Below are 14,695 nucleotides of genomic sequence, written 5' to 3' on the forward strand. Positions count from 1 at the left end.
AATCAAGCGGGAGCCATGTTGCCGCTTCCGAGGAACTGGTTCTGGCGGGAAAAACGGGTTTCGAGCTTGGCCGGCCGGCGGCCGTCTCCGGTCAGAAACGTCGAAGCCTCATGGCTTGTAGCTGCTCATGTATCACGCTTCACTACCAATAACCCACGACGGAACTTCCAACGTCGGATGAAGGCACGGCAGGCTCGGATTAAACATGTGCTGGGGTTCTGCAGAGATGCACAAGCATGGCGCGAGATCTGACGGCGCATCCAGAACAGGCCATTTTCCCCCAGACGCCACGCCATGATCCGCGTCGATGCTCGGCCATGTTCGCGGCTGCTGGCCGATCTCGTCTGACTGCCGGACAACGGTTTCTACAAGCGGCAAACTCTCCGGGCACTTGCCTCTGGAATTCGTCAAGAGGGCGGTACGGAGGACGATGGCGCGGGGCTCTTTTGGGGAACCACTCAACCACCATATCGCTGGTGACTGGCCGAGACGACAAGATGGTGGTGGGAAGAAGGCATCTGGCTGGTCAGATTTTGCCCACACATAGTGGTTTTATCTGGATCGCTTCGTCTGGTGTGGTATCCACAGGTAGGCATGAGCCGGCGGGATGGTATGTACTGTGATCAGGACGCATACGTTATTAATTAGGTTCGTTCCATATGCGCGCTCAGGCAAGTCGGAGCAACAAGCTGCAATAGTGGCCCAGTATGTTTGTGTCTCGATCTTTGGATGCGACAGATGGATTTGGAGAAAGACCCTGGCCAAACATAGGCGCCAGAAAGAGAGGCCAATGGAGAAAGAGTCGCCATCTGGCCGTGGGGTCACTGCCAGTCTGTCACAGGTTTGCGGTCGTGTCACGTCCCTGGCCCGTCTGCGCGGAGGGGCGATGTATCGCTGCAAGAGCCAAAGACGCGAAGTGTGGCCCAGATGTGGGGGTAGACTGAGTCGAAGGCAGTACGTAATTCGGCATCGGAAAAGAACGGCCAGTGCCTTTGAAGACCGGATTAGAGGGAAAGGAGATATCCTACTCAGGGCCTGCAAGAAGGTCTCAAGAGGCCAGCGCTGAAGTGAGTACGCGTCCATCGATGGTGAGGACAGGGTGAGGCAGTCTCGAGAATGCGGTCAAAAACTGGCGGTGGCCAGCATACTGATCTTGGGAATGTCCTGGGAGGCAACGGTTGGGGTTCAGGTTCGAAAGAGTCAGAAGGAGCCGGTCAGACGTCACAGGAGGCTGTCTGGATTCTGCAGTCTGCAGCTTGGTGGGCATCCAGCGTTCAGGTCCCAGCGGCGATGCCCCAATACCCGTCGTATCCCTCCTTCGGAAACATGGCGACTCGGCGGGCTAGGGGATGGGACGGACACTTGGATGATGTCGGTGGAGGTCGCCAGCGCGTCGTGGTGGATGGATTGGACGGGCCCAGGGAAGAGAAAGTGTGGGTGGATAGGTGGATGAATGCCGTAGGACACGGCGAAAGGAAGTCTAGGTTGACTTCCTACTCAGGTATGGACTGGATGGTATTCTCGGGTGCGAGAGAGGCGGCGGGATTGAGCCATACCCGGTGGTTCTTGGTCGGCAGTCAGCGGTGTTTGTGGTATTGAAGAACTGAGGTTGGAACCTTGGTATTCCGCATAACTCAAGATGGCGAGAGTCTGTCTGAGTGAGGAGTAGCTGCTATGGTGCAGAGTGAAAGCGAGGCATAATGACTAAGTGCAAAGTCGGTTATGCAGTGTGCGTGCGAGATGCCCGGTCAGGCTGGGGAATACCTAAGATACCCATCCGTACGAATACTCCGTACTCCTGGCGTATTCCGTACCTTACCTACCTACCTTACACAAGAATAAGAACAAGAAGGCACAATCATGCAGAACTGCTGAATAGACTAAGGTGCCTGGTGAATGCTGCGGGCGAGTTTCGGCAGGCGGGCGGGTGGGAATCCATGTGAAGAGATTTTCCCACCTTCCCTGTCTTGACACTTCTTGCCCGGTTCAGACGATTTCGGAGGGACATCCCAGAGTGACTTCCTGCTTTCCCAGTTCCCACCCAAGGTACTCCGTAGCACGGTAGGTATCTTCTCTGGTTTGGCGAGTGCTCCTGCTGGCTACTGCTGCTCCTGCTCGGGGTTGCTTGTTGTCGGGTCCCCGTTTGCCCCGACGGCACTTTCCCATTCGCAGCCAACTGCAGTCGGGTAAGGTACGACTCGCAAGTCTGCACCTGCAGGCCTGCTCAGATTCGTGGTGACCTCGGAGAAGTGAGGTAACGTACCCAAGTTAAGGTACATGTGCATCCAGCGTGCCATGGAACGCCCACCTCGTGCTCATGCCCATGCCGCTTGTCGAATTTTTCTTCAGGTGCCGTTCCCCTGCCTGCCTGTCACTGTCTGTCTGTCTGCCTGCCCGCTGCCCCCTCCCTGCGTCCGTCGTTTCTTGTCATTGTCACTACCCTACTTTGGAGAGGTAGTTTACTGTGTACGGATACATACCAGGTAGTCGACGGATACCCGTGCTTAATTTACCACTCACAGATGCAGGAAAAGGCTGTGGATGATCGCCAGTGGGTGCGTGGTGGGTTTGACGCTAAATACGCCATGGATTTTGCGGATTCCTCATCCATGGGGTGGCTCTTAAGTCCCGTCCTGGCAGGGAAAAAGCCTCGTCAGGACCAGGGCTTAGGTTCATCGAGGGTCGGACGGGGGCCATCGTGGCATCGTCACTGGGCCCAATACAGCAGGTACGTACGCCTTACCTAATTAGACCCGGATCTTATCAGATTTAGATAATCAGATCATCAGATAACTCGGGCAAAATGATGCCAACCGCGCCAAAAATTCCCGCAAAACCAGCAAAACCGCACAACCACCTACCTTACCTTACACTTAGCACACCCACCCAATGTGCCAATCTTGAATGAGGTGGTCCCGTCCCAGGCTAAAAACCCCACTGCCGCAAACTCCGACGAGGCGACATATCCTCGGTTGACTGCTCTCAGCCATTCGTCTTTTTCTTCCCCTTCCTCTCGATTTTTTTTTTCTTTTTTCCCCCCCGTTTCCAATTCTCTGCGCGGCTCATTGGCATATCGTGCCACAAATCTAATACACTTCCCAGCCGCTGCAAAGCCATGAATCACCTCAACGCTCGCCAATGGATCCGGGGGGCTCTTGCGAGAAACCTCCAGTGTTTCCCCATATTCCCATCGCCCACGTTGTCGCCCGCAAATCTGGCTGTCCAGAGCTGCCCAATCTCCGCCTCGACTCCGGTCTCCGGCCCGCATTCTTCGTGATACGCCGGAACAGGATGTTGCCTTCCCGCTTCGCTTACCCGTACTTGACGTTGTGCACTACATCCTGAAAGAGGCAAATTGATAGTCCTCTAGCAAACTAGCTAGGTATCACCATGCTGTGGGTGGCTGTCTCCCTCAAGAACAGAGTCTTCACGTTCATGATAGTGGCTGTAAGTCACTGCATGCTGTGTGGCATGGATAGCTCCACGAGAGAGAGGTACGTACTGCAACGGATTCTTTCCACATCTTGTCAGATTAGATCCATCACCAAGTGCGTCTTGGAAGGGAGGCAAAGTACCTCATTCTGCATAATGCCAGGGCTCACACTACTGCGAGTGTAAGTATTCATTCATTCATTCACTCTCTCCTCTGCGCTAAGGCAAGGTCCTCTCCCAATACTACGCAATGGGCTTATGGATGCATTCTAATAGCCTCGTACTCTGTACAAGTACGCATCTTCAGTCCTCGGGGTTGATGCCGACACACCCCCCGGGGCCCAGCAATGGCACACCTTGGAACCTCAATCCCGAGGTCTTCTCGTGAACCCCCCGGTCTCATTGCCCGCTCTCGGAGCAAAGCTTTGCACCATCTCAATCGCCCGACTCATGTTTTCTTGGTGATCCTGCCGCCTCCACAGCGCGCATTGGATCGCATGTGCCCCGGTTTTTCCACATTCCACAACCCGTCAAGTCTCTAGGTGACCATCTGCGACACAACCTGCATCTTGGCTCCCTTCTTTTCGAGCTTCGAGACTTGTTCGACAGACGCGCCGCAGCCCTGTGGTACAGATCAATTGAATGAACAAGAAGCCGGTTTGCCAAAGAATACCTTGAGTAGGGAAGAACTTTTGACAATGGTACGCCGTTCTTGCCTAGGATGGTCCTCCAACCTGTAACAGTTTCGCGCATAAGGTGACTTCCGGGGCACCTAAAGTTGATTGTCCTTTCTTTCATGTTCCATTCCCAAAAAAAGAGAAGCCTCCACCGATACATGAGTTTCCATGATTCTACCTTACCTCAGTGCAAGGAGGGATAGAACAGACCAGGCAGGTAAGGTAAGGTAAGGTATACGTACTCAGTAGACGCTTTCAAATAAAACAACTAAAAGTTCCAGGTTTTGCGTGTACGAATACGTAGGCATACGTACCTGAGGCATGCAGCTAGAAAAGACACAGGTACCGTGGAGGTACGTATGGAAGGTTCGCGACGTCAGGAAGGCGGCATAGGCCCGTTCTTAGCCTCCCTCCCTCCTACCTGGGACGGCCTTGAACCGAAGGAAGGAAGGAGGGACCTGAGAGATTTGATCTTATCAGATCCGAAGATAACCCCGAAATCGCATCATGACCCCTCCCCCGACTCCACTTGGTCGTGCAAACTGTTCATCATCGATTTTTTCTCTCCTCTTGACCTGTCATCGTCTCACCCCTCCCTCCCTGTTCACTAACGCATTTTTTTTTGTTTGTACTTCGTCCCCTTCGCTTCCCACATCTTCGTCTCTCCTGCATCTAGGTCCCCCGTCCGATTTCTGCATCGCGACCAATTTGGAGTGGGTCTTACTGGCACCATCGATCTGCAACATCTAGGAAAGCGTCGCCGACAAGTTTCTCGTAAACCGACGGCTTTGGCCTGGCCTACTGCACGGAGCATGGCTACTTTGCCCGTGAAGTTTCTTCAAGCCACGCCTCGATGTCATCGCCCTTGTCCGGCGGCTTCTAGTCTCAACGGCCAGTGCCCGAGCAACCCAAGTACTTCACCGACGTGAAGCATTCCAGTACACGAAAGAGACTCGAGACAATATCATAACAAGAGAGATAACAAATACTATATGACGAACAGACAAGCTCTCGGCGAGGCGAGGACTCGAAAAAGTCCCAGATACCAGGAATTACGGTTGAAATCGGACAGAAGAAAAGCATCGATCGATACCTTGATTGCCTCAGACAAGCATCAGCTGAGCCTTTCCAGGGTCCAGTCAACGTCGTTGTCATCCCCGCGTTGGGAAAACTGTTCGTTCGTCGGGTCGCCCATGGTCCATCGTCGTCGCTAGGCGCTCGCTTTAACGCTCAACCCGTCGTCAGGCCTTCAATCGCTTCGGTATTTTCATTCTAGCTTCTGTGCCTCCGGTCCATCCCTCCCGTCCGCTCCACTCCTGTGGCCCGGCACATGCAAACGAGCCAGCGACGCCAAGGCGTGCGACCGCCGCTCGCCGCCGCTGATGCTGGACACCATCTCAGACGGATTGGTTCAATGGTTATGGGGTCCTGTTCTTCATTGCTTTTTCCGTCCTCGTGCAATCGACAATGCAGTGCTGCTCTCGACCTTACCTTAATCTTCTCCGTCAACCGAAGCGCATTTCCCACTCTTGTCTGTGTGTACATACATACAACCCTTCATTGCACCCATCCATCATCCACTCGCCCACTCAAGAAGTTCCTCCATTCACCAAAGGACCACTTACACCACCTATGTATGGACACAAAGTACCATGGACATGAACTTGGCATGGGTTCCAGTCTGCGAGACCCAGACCAAGACCCAGGACCCAGACCCTCCCAGGGCATCCCTTACTAGCGAGCCCATCTCTGGAGTCAGCCCGTTGCGACTCTGTCCCTGGCCCCAACCCCTGGATGTGGAAAGGCGTCCGTTGTGGATGGCTTCTTGCTTTGAGCCGAGCTGGCGCTTCACTCTTTGCGCCCACGAGGTACGCCAATACCTATGGCAGCCACCTATACTACTCCGTACCGTCACTACCCACGGCATTCTGCGCAGCTCTTCTCCCAAGAGAGATGGGCCAGCCAGGGTCCTGTCCTGTCCTCTATAGGCTTTCTCCGGCAGAATGACAGGATCGCGGCATCGATGTTGCCCCATTCGCGCGAAGAACCGAATGTTGCAATTTGAGTAGGCTCCTCCAAATACGTCTAGTCCCTAGCCTCTGGGGCGTGTAACCAAACGATAATGTACAGAGTACGGATACCCCCTACCCAGTCCCAATCTCCATCTGCTCGTTCGTGAGCTCCGAGGCGAGGGTCCAGCGGTCCAGCTTCGAACTTGTCGGTCGATCACGCCGCCTCAATGGGACGCGGGCATCCATCGACGTCTGCCCGTTTTGCATATTAGCCCCTCGGTGCCCCTCCTCTCCTTCCCATGCGTCTCTTGATTCTTCTTCACCAGCTCCCATTTCTCTCCTCAAGCCTTCTCTCAACCGCCCATTCAACCGGTGGCCCAGCTTCATTATACCCAAAGGCTTCAACCAGATACGCCACTCTTTGAGAGTCGATGACGAACAGTGTGGCTTGAGACTACTTTGGATCAATCACAAGGAAAACGCCAGGATTAGACGAAAAAAAAAGTTCTAACCACACCCAAAAATACCCCGCGTAGTTTCGCACCCGCATCCCACTTTTACACCGGGCTTTTATTCAAACCGTCTCAAAATCGAAAAGTAACGCCCTCAAGGTCAGTTGATGTGCTCCCACTCTTCCGAAAGAGTGAGATTTCAAAGGTCATGAAGCTGATGGTTTTAAAGCCCCTGCTCTTCCCGCTCAGTTGCATTGTCACTGGCACATTGATCGACCCATTCGCTCGTCAAATAATACCCCCAGCCGCTGTTTGCGACTTGTCTATATACCCAGCACACGCATACTTACACCAAACCACGTAATTTGAAACCCCCACCACCACCACCACTACCTATCACCATGTCTCCTCACTGCGACTCGCCGACCAACGGCTCCGATGCCGGCAGCGGCTTTTCTTCCTACAATGGTAACGGCAATGGCTACGCCAACGGCAACGGAGCCGCCTACCAGAACGGCAACGGTGTGAATGGCCACCAGAACGGTGCCTCCCGCATCCAAAAGTCCCAGTACCTCCAGCCCACCGACCACAGCGATATCCACGACCTCATCTGCGTTGGCTTCGGCCCCGCCAGTTTGTCTGTTGCCGTCTCCATGCACGACTTCCAGGAGGCCGGCCGCCAGCTCAGTCCCGGCTCAGCTGCCGCCAAGGTGCTCTTCCTCGAGAAGCAGCCGGCCTTCGCATGGCACCCGGGCATGCTTCTTTCCGGCGCCCGCATGCAAATCTCCTTCATCAAGGACATGGCCTCCCTGCGCAACCCTCGTTCTCAGTTCACCTTCCTCAACTACCTCCACAGCAACGACCGCCTAGTTGAGTTCACCAACCTGGACACTTTCCTGCCCGCCCGCGCCGAGTACGAGGACTACCTGCGCTGGTGTGCTCGCCATTTTGACGATGTTGTTGAGTACGGCCGTGAGGTTGTCTCCGTCTCCCCCGACCCTCAGACTGCTGGCAGCATCAAGACCTGGACCGTCAAGTCCCGCAACATCAAGACCGGCCAGGTCAGCTCCTACCAGACCCGCAACGTCCTGATCGCCAACGGCGGCCAGCCGCGCATCCCCAAGGTCATGCCCGCCAACCACCCGAAGATCATCCACTCCTCCCAGTACGCCCAGCTCGTGCCGCAGCTTCTCAAGGACAACTCGAGACCCTACAGAGTCGCCGTCATCGGTGCCGGCCAGTCTGCTGCCGAGATCTTCCGCGACGTCCAGCGCGCGTACCCTAACGCCAAGACGTGGATGGTGATGCGCTCCGAGTTCCTCAAGCCCGCTGACGACTCGCCGTTTGTCAACTCCATTTTCAACCCCTCTTACGTCGACGAGCTGTACCCCAAGTCTCAAAGCTACCGCCGCTCTCTCATCAAGGAGGCCAAGGCGACCAATTACGGCGTCGTGAGACTCCAGCTCATCGAGGCCCTGTACGAGATGCTTTACCACCAGAAGCGCACCCTCGGCTACGACGAGCGCAAGTGGCCCCACCGTATGCTCTTCGGCCGTGACATCACTCAGGTCACCGAGAGCAAGGAGACCGACCGCCTGCAGATCCACGTCCGCCGCCTCGAGGACGCCGCCGGCGACAGCCTTGAGGATGGCTTCGTCAACCAGCTGCCCGGTGACGAGGTCCTCGACGTCGATCTGATTGTTGCGGCGACTGGATACCAGCGCAACGCCCACATCGACATGCTCCGCGACAGCTGGAACCTGCTTCCTGAGATCACCCCCGCCGGCAATGCCAGCGAGCGCGAGCTTGTTGATGGATGGGAAATTGCCGGCCCTGACGCGACCTCGGGATCGAGGAAGCTTGAGGTTGGACGCGACTACCGTGTGCGATATGCCCCTGGCGCTGTGGCGCCTGATGCTGGTGTTTTCTTGCAGGGATGCTGCGAAGCGACCCACGGAGTAAGTTGAACCCCGCCAACTCATTTTTCCCTCATCACCCCACTACATCTGGGACATTGTGACTGACGAGCTTCCTCCCAACAGCTGAGTGATACCCTGTTGTCAATTCTCGCCGTGAGATCGGCCGAGGTTGTCGACTCCATCTTCCCCTCTGCTCCGAGGGCCAAGACCGTTTCCAACTAGACGTGATTTTTTAACGACTTTATTCTTATTAGAGAGAGGGATGGGAAAGACATTTCATGAGTCTCTTTTGGATTGGTCATTGGCATGGGACATGTGTACCTGATGACATCTCTTTGTGTATGTGCCCTTGGGCAGGGTTCTTTCTCAACATCTCTTCGGAACTTGTGAAGAACTAAAAAAGACATGGCGCGGAGTTTTATCTGTTTTTGATTTTTCAAACGAATTCCATTATTCCTGCTTCAATAAATCTTCAACTCTTTTTTTTTTCCCCCTCTCGAGACGTCACTGATCCCCATCGAGAGAAACTGCTCTTACATTTATGTGATATCTGGCTCTTGTTTATATGATGGTTTATATGGAATAGTTATTACTGTACAATTGCGCGTCGTTGTGTTCAACCCAAGCCACAAGTTCTTCATATATCGGGCCATCCTCCGTCGTCATGGGATATAATAATACATGGCTTGGGCCGGGCGGGAAGGTTTGATGCTGAGATTGTTGAGAATATGATGTGGATGGCGTGTTGATGCTGCTGCTAACGTTCGTTACGTCGTCCGACGTTAGGCCAGGGGTAGAAGGACCTCCACTGACACCACCAGCGCGGGCGGTATAGACAGCTTGGCTGTCCAGTCGCAACCGCTGAACTATAGACTGGAGGTCTTTCAGGACGGTAGCGCAGTCCCGAGCGTAGTTGCTTTCTGTCTTGGCCTCTTCTTCAAAGACGCTGATGGCAAAGTTGACGTTGATGTCGTCGGGCTCCGTGGCTGGCGAGAAGACGAGAAGCTCTTCCAGCATGAGAATAATGGCGGCGTTGAATATGTAGTGCAACCCTGCTTGCAAAAACTTGCGAGTGCCACCGTTGAGACGCATCAGCCAACGAGCGAGGTACAAGTTTGCATGCGCCGCCTTTGAGCAGGAGCTTATGCGGTCTGCGTGGTGTGAGAATTCCCAACGACGGTCTGAGGTGATGTAGCGCTCGGCAAAGGTCTTTTTAACAGCAGCGAAGAAGATGGGGCGGACGACAAGGATGAGAAGCTGCAGACCCGGGAAGACTTTGAGTTAGTACGGGGTTGCGACTGTCCTCTATATTCCCGGACTGGGAGAGGGGTGTCATGAGGTGGAAGGAGGGGGAAACGTATAACCCCATCCTTATTCGGAGACGCAACGCAAGGAGGGAAAGGAAGGCGGTGGGGCAAATCAAGCTTACCTGGTTGTATGCCATATGCAGGAGACAGCATGAGGGATCGCTACTTGGATGAGACGTAGACATTTGCAGGGTGGGCGGCAGTGATGACTGCCAGCTCCCGAGCAACTGCAGCGCTCGGTCGATGTGCCGCGCCGCACCTCCGGGACCACGATCCCAGGGGGCGACTCTATACGTGTTGCAGACAATGTGGCCCGAAATGCGGGCCAGCTCGACGTGGGCTCGAAGGCCGGCTGCAGGGGGTAAAGACCCTGGCTTTTCACTACACGGGGGTTGACCATTGCGTTAGACGAGTGCCTTATTGCTTCAACGGGAATCCATCATCGGACATCTCCGTCAAGTAGGATGCCAGAGGACTGGGACAGGGAAAGGGAACTTACAGATCATCGCAAGGCAGTGGTAGCCGGATAGCATCGTCCATGATAATGGGAGGACGGCCCATAAGACAGCTCAACCAGCGATCGAGAATATAAAGAGTCCAGAAAACGCGTTTCCCACGCTCGTCGACCCAGCCACGGTGAGCGCCGTGCATAATGGATATATGCATGGCATTGCTTACGTAGACGTAGGCTGCATCGCGGCGGTTCATCTCGATAAGGTAGAAGCCCATCAGTGCTAGAACAGCAACGTCGCTGATGGTATACCGGGTGATATCGAGAGGGTTACCTAGGAGAAGGCGGGCGCGGGCGAAGTAAATCTGGCTCAAATCTTTTGGGACCAGCATCGAACTCGCCGTGGTATTGGCTTGACAGGCGACGGCAAAGGCGGTATGGTAGAATGCAAGATGACGATAGTTGTCGGAGACGACCTGTTGAGAGGTCCCGGACGGGAACGCCTCGGGCTTCACGTCGCCAGACACGGTGGGCGCTGGCGGTGGTTGGCTGAGATCGCCCCACCAGTAGATGCCGCCGCACGGGAATTCGCTGTTGCCGTCTTGGATGAAGTTTCGGAGGTCGGCAAGCATACCAGCCATTTCGTCCCGAGAAGGCAGTGAAAGAGGGTCCACGTTCGACTCAACCTCAATCGGACGAGAGTCGTATGTCTGATAACTGCCAAGGGAAGAAAGAAATGTCAAACCGCTAGTTGGCGTCGGTGACAGCCACTGCGGGTTGTAAGCAAGTGGCAAGACGGTGGACATGAACTCCTTGAGGTAGTCAAGGAATGTTGCGCCAGAGGTCTCGCCAAGAAAACGGGCTCTTCCATCCTGGTCGTGCAGTGTGCGTCCATCGGCGGTCTCAGCGACAATCTCGTTACTGGCTTCCCCGTAAGAATCATGGGGCTCTGGGGGTGTAAGGGACGGAGCCGAGCCGGCACGAGACCCCTTCACGTCGACATCCTGTTGCAACAGTTGCCGTCTCGCAACGTCGTCGGGTACGGCAATCTGCAGAGCCCGTTCTGCAATCTCAAGCTTCCTCCTCAGATCATCTAGATCGTTCCGAGCCACGGAGACTTTCTCGATCACGGTGGGATACTGGCATTCTCGTGATGAGCTGCGGCATTGGCGGCACGGTCTCTCACCGGAGCATTTGATGCGGCGGACATTGCAGCTATTGCACCTGTGGAAGAATTTCAGTACGTTGATTGTAGGGTAAAAATGAGACAGCGATGAGAGTAACATGTGCTGGGTAAGAAATGCTGCTTAACGGAGGGAACGTGGTTGGTAGGAAAGAAGGACGAATGTATACAGCGAATCAAAGGCTAAGAACAGTAGAAGATGAAGATATTAGTAATTCCACAAGCGACTTACGCTGTTGCAACACGCTTCCGTTGCTCTGGCGCTACCTTGTGCCGTCGCGGGTTGACAGGCAAACGAGATGCACGGCTGGAGTTTTCGATTTGTTCTGGCTGCTGCTGCTGCATCCTGGTTCTGCGGGAGAGTGAGGCCGCATGTCACCGCTCCGCCGGACCTCAAGTTCGGAGTTGGATATGAGAGGCGAAATGTGCGAAGTGCGGTATTGCAGGCTAGTGAGGTTTTGGTGAGGTGTCGCCGTCGGTCAAGGATGAAAGGTAGGCTTGTCGTCGGTGATGGTGATGGTGACGGTGACGGACACGGCGATGGATCTGGACCGGTTGGTAGCTCAGTGTACCCCGGAAATCGGTAGCCAGGCAGCGGCAGATATGTCCCATCCGAGTTCGAGACTTCCGGTGGGATTGGAGAGTGGGCGCCAGGGCCTTGGAGGCGAAGGGAATCAAGGGAGTGACGCTTAAGGGGGTGAGACTTGTTGGTCTATGGCGTGCGTGCTAGATGGTTTGATAGTGGGCGGCCGTATCCGAAGTGCGTTTGCGGGTGAAGGTCAAGGCACTAGGTCGACATTCTTTGGTCCTTGGGGATTCTTTTCAGGCGGACGTTGGCGACCAGAAGCAGTTGAACCGGATTGATGTGTGGAACGTTAGATTTACTTGCTGGGAAGATGTCCCGGAAGGATGTTGACATGGACATGGCGTGGAGAATGGAGATTTTTGAACAGCCGTTGTGGTCGCGAGACGAGGAAAAGGGTCCAGTGGTGGTCCGGGAAGGGAGGACGAGCCTGAGGAGGTGGAGGGGAGGGGAGGGTGGTAGCATTTTGGGGATCGGAAGTGGCTCCGCGTTAGTCATTTGCATGTGACGATGCCCACTTCCTTAACAGCATCGTTCCCTGCGCGACCTTCCAAAGACCTTGGAGCTTCCCAAAGCCCCAGGGATGCGCTGAGCGGGTGCGTGCCTACCCGACCAGGTCATGGAAGGTCAAGCAAACACCGACCAAACCAACCTGGCGGGTAATGAATTATTAAGGTAAGGCGCCATAATTAGTTGCCTTCCTTCCTGGGCGCCGCACACTCACAGACTTCACAGTCCACTCGCCCACTCACACAATCACTCACTCACTCACTCACTCGCACACTTACTCACCCTCACTTTCACTCCCATGCCCATGCTCACTCGTTCTCACACTCACACGCAATCCACGGGTCCATCATCGAGCTGAAGCAGAAAAACTGCGAGGAAAGGCACACTCTAGCGACCCCTTCCTCCCCTCCCCTCCCCACCCCTCTCAAGCGCTGCTGTGAGGTGCGCTTGACGAACCTGCAAGTCTCCCTGCTTAAATCACACATCTGGGTAGTCACAAGTGATTGCCATGCTGTACACGCGCGCGTTGACGGAGCATCTCTTCCCCTCCTCTTTTCTCCTCCTGGGCTCCTCCTCCTCCCCGGTCATGTTTCGACCCCCAAGGATTCGGGGACCGTTGATCATTGATTCGAACCCCTGACAACCGGCCTGGGCTGTGTGCCTAACGTACCCGGGGCCTTAGCTTACCCTGCCCCAAGACGAGAGAAGAGGGCGAGGAGGACACTTCATGTCCAAGCCTTGCTTTGCCTTGCTAAGCCTGCTTAACGGTAGATTCTGTGCTGCAATAATCCCAATCGTTCACTGTCCAGTACGGTACCCCGAGTCCAGCCGCCAGTAAACATGGATCGGAAGCCCCAAAAACGGCTTAGGAGGGCGCCACTAACGTCCCGTCTTACGTCGCCATTGACTCGTTTCACGGCCCACGCGGGAGACGGGAGGCGGGAGGCGGGATGAGCTTGGGGCACATCTTCGCCGATGGCCAAATCAACTCCCGTCCGTTGCTCATCTCGATTCTCATCCCAGGCGTGCCAGGTTTTTCACTATACATCCAAGATATTCATTTTAATCAACTCACATCTCATCTACATACCCGTCGTATCCACGTTCCATACCCTCCCTGCCTCTCAAAAACATGCACCTGCAGATACTCAGCGGCTACCATACCCAGACAAACTTGCCAGGAATCCTCGCTTAGGCACGGATAGACCACTTAATTGACCTGTCAGAGACGTCTAACCTGCACAATCGTGACCTCGGCCGATTGCTTTCGGATCGGTGGAGAAATATGCCCACCAAGCCCCCGACACACCGCGATGATTGTCGCTGCAACTTTTTCATACCGGCCAGTCTCACTTATTAGGTCTCACACGGCTCGCAGTGAAAGGGAAGAAATACCTAGATATGCACAAATTGACATGCAGCCTCACGGTTTACTACCTACGAGCTAGGCGCTCACTGCCCTCCTAATTTGGTCCACGCGCCGGGGTATTCACTCATTGCGGCGGAACGGCTCGTCTTGGCGCTCCATCCCTGTGTTCCTCTTATGGCCTTCGCCCGGAGAAGTTTGCGTCTTTCATGCCTCAATATTTCACCAAGCACCCGGGGTCTTTCCTACGCCAGCCACTCATCCCACTGCCTTGCCTCTTAGGCTCATGTCTTTGAGCCACATGATTCAAATCGTCGCTGAGAGTCTGGTGATGGCGATTTAAACTTCATTAGACTTGTCCCACTCAACCCATAGGTCAACGACGACTTCCACCCGCCGTGGAGGTCGTTGAGAATGCCTCAACGAATCGGCATAGCAAATCTTTCATTCTGTGAAGCGCCCCCACGGTCAGATGAAGGGCCAACGGAATAGTTTGTTGGTTTGCAATCTCCTCTTGTGGCACATTTCCCGCCGGTTACCCTGCAGCGTCTACAGATACCAACACGACTGACGGGGGCCGAAGCTTTCGTCGCGCGTGGCCCCCAGATGATTGTCTCTGTCCTCAGGCAAGCGCAAGTCAGACGCCACTTCACGTTGCTATTCTATCACATTAGAGCTGGTGAGTCCCAGCTCATGTCCGGCCAGTGTGGTGAGAGCTCATCTCCTCGTATCACCGGTCGTGGAATTTTTTCCCGTGATTGCTGATGATCCTGGTTCGGCTTCGTCCGACACCACCATGCTCG

At 54.8% G+C, this 14,695-nt stretch overlaps 5 protein-coding genes across 5 annotated transcripts; 3 read left to right on the forward strand and 2 right to left on the reverse strand.

Annotated features, from left to right (window-relative positions):
* Positions 1-2,099: 2,099 nt before the first annotated feature.
* On the reverse strand, positions 2,100-2,297 carry CABS01_15175 (uncharacterized protein; the record flags this gene model as incomplete). The annotated part of the gene is made up of 1 exon (XM_060548511.1): positions 2,100-2,297. The coding sequence occupies one exon, from the start codon at positions 2,295-2,297 to the stop codon at positions 2,100-2,102; it is 198 nt and encodes a 65-aa protein (XP_060392055.1).
* Positions 2,298-3,390: 1,093 nt separating this feature from the next.
* Positions 3,391-3,820, forward strand: CABS01_15176 (uncharacterized protein; the record flags this gene model as incomplete). Its single annotated transcript, XM_060548512.1, has 3 exons — positions 3,391-3,447; positions 3,532-3,614; positions 3,727-3,820. 3 exons carry the CDS (start codon positions 3,391-3,393, stop codon positions 3,818-3,820), a joined length of 234 nt encoding a protein of 77 aa, XP_060392056.1.
* Positions 3,821-5,109: 1,289 nt separating this feature from the next.
* On the forward strand, positions 5,110-5,385 carry CABS01_15177 (uncharacterized protein; the record flags this gene model as incomplete). The annotated part of the gene is made up of 1 exon (XM_060548513.1): positions 5,110-5,385. A coding segment is annotated over one exon (276 nt), but the record flags the coding sequence as incomplete, so codon positions are not given.
* A 1,589-nt stretch (positions 5,386-6,974) lies between these two features.
* Positions 6,975-8,714, forward strand: CABS01_15178 (L-ornithine 5-monooxygenase; the record flags this gene model as incomplete). Its single annotated transcript, XM_060548514.1, has 2 exons — positions 6,975-8,531; positions 8,616-8,714. The coding sequence occupies 2 exons, from the start codon at positions 6,975-6,977 to the stop codon at positions 8,712-8,714; spliced, it is 1,656 nt and encodes a 551-aa protein (XP_060392058.1).
* Positions 8,715-9,065: 351 nt separating this feature from the next.
* Positions 9,066-11,778, reverse strand: CABS01_15179 (fungal specific transcription factor domain-containing protein; the record flags this gene model as incomplete). The annotated part of the gene is made up of 4 exons (XM_060548515.1): positions 9,066-9,749; positions 9,922-10,180; positions 10,299-11,474; positions 11,666-11,778. The coding sequence occupies 4 exons, from the start codon at positions 11,776-11,778 to the stop codon at positions 9,066-9,068; spliced, it is 2,232 nt and encodes a 743-aa protein (XP_060392059.1).
* Positions 11,779-14,695: the final 2,917 nt, after the last annotated feature.

The sequence above is a fragment of the Colletotrichum abscissum genome, assembly GCF_030869225.1.
Source record: "Colletotrichum abscissum strain IMI 504890 chromosome Unknown Scaffold_63.1, whole genome shotgun sequence".
Lineage (NCBI taxonomy): Eukaryota > Fungi > Ascomycota > Sordariomycetes > Glomerellales > Glomerellaceae > Colletotrichum > Colletotrichum abscissum.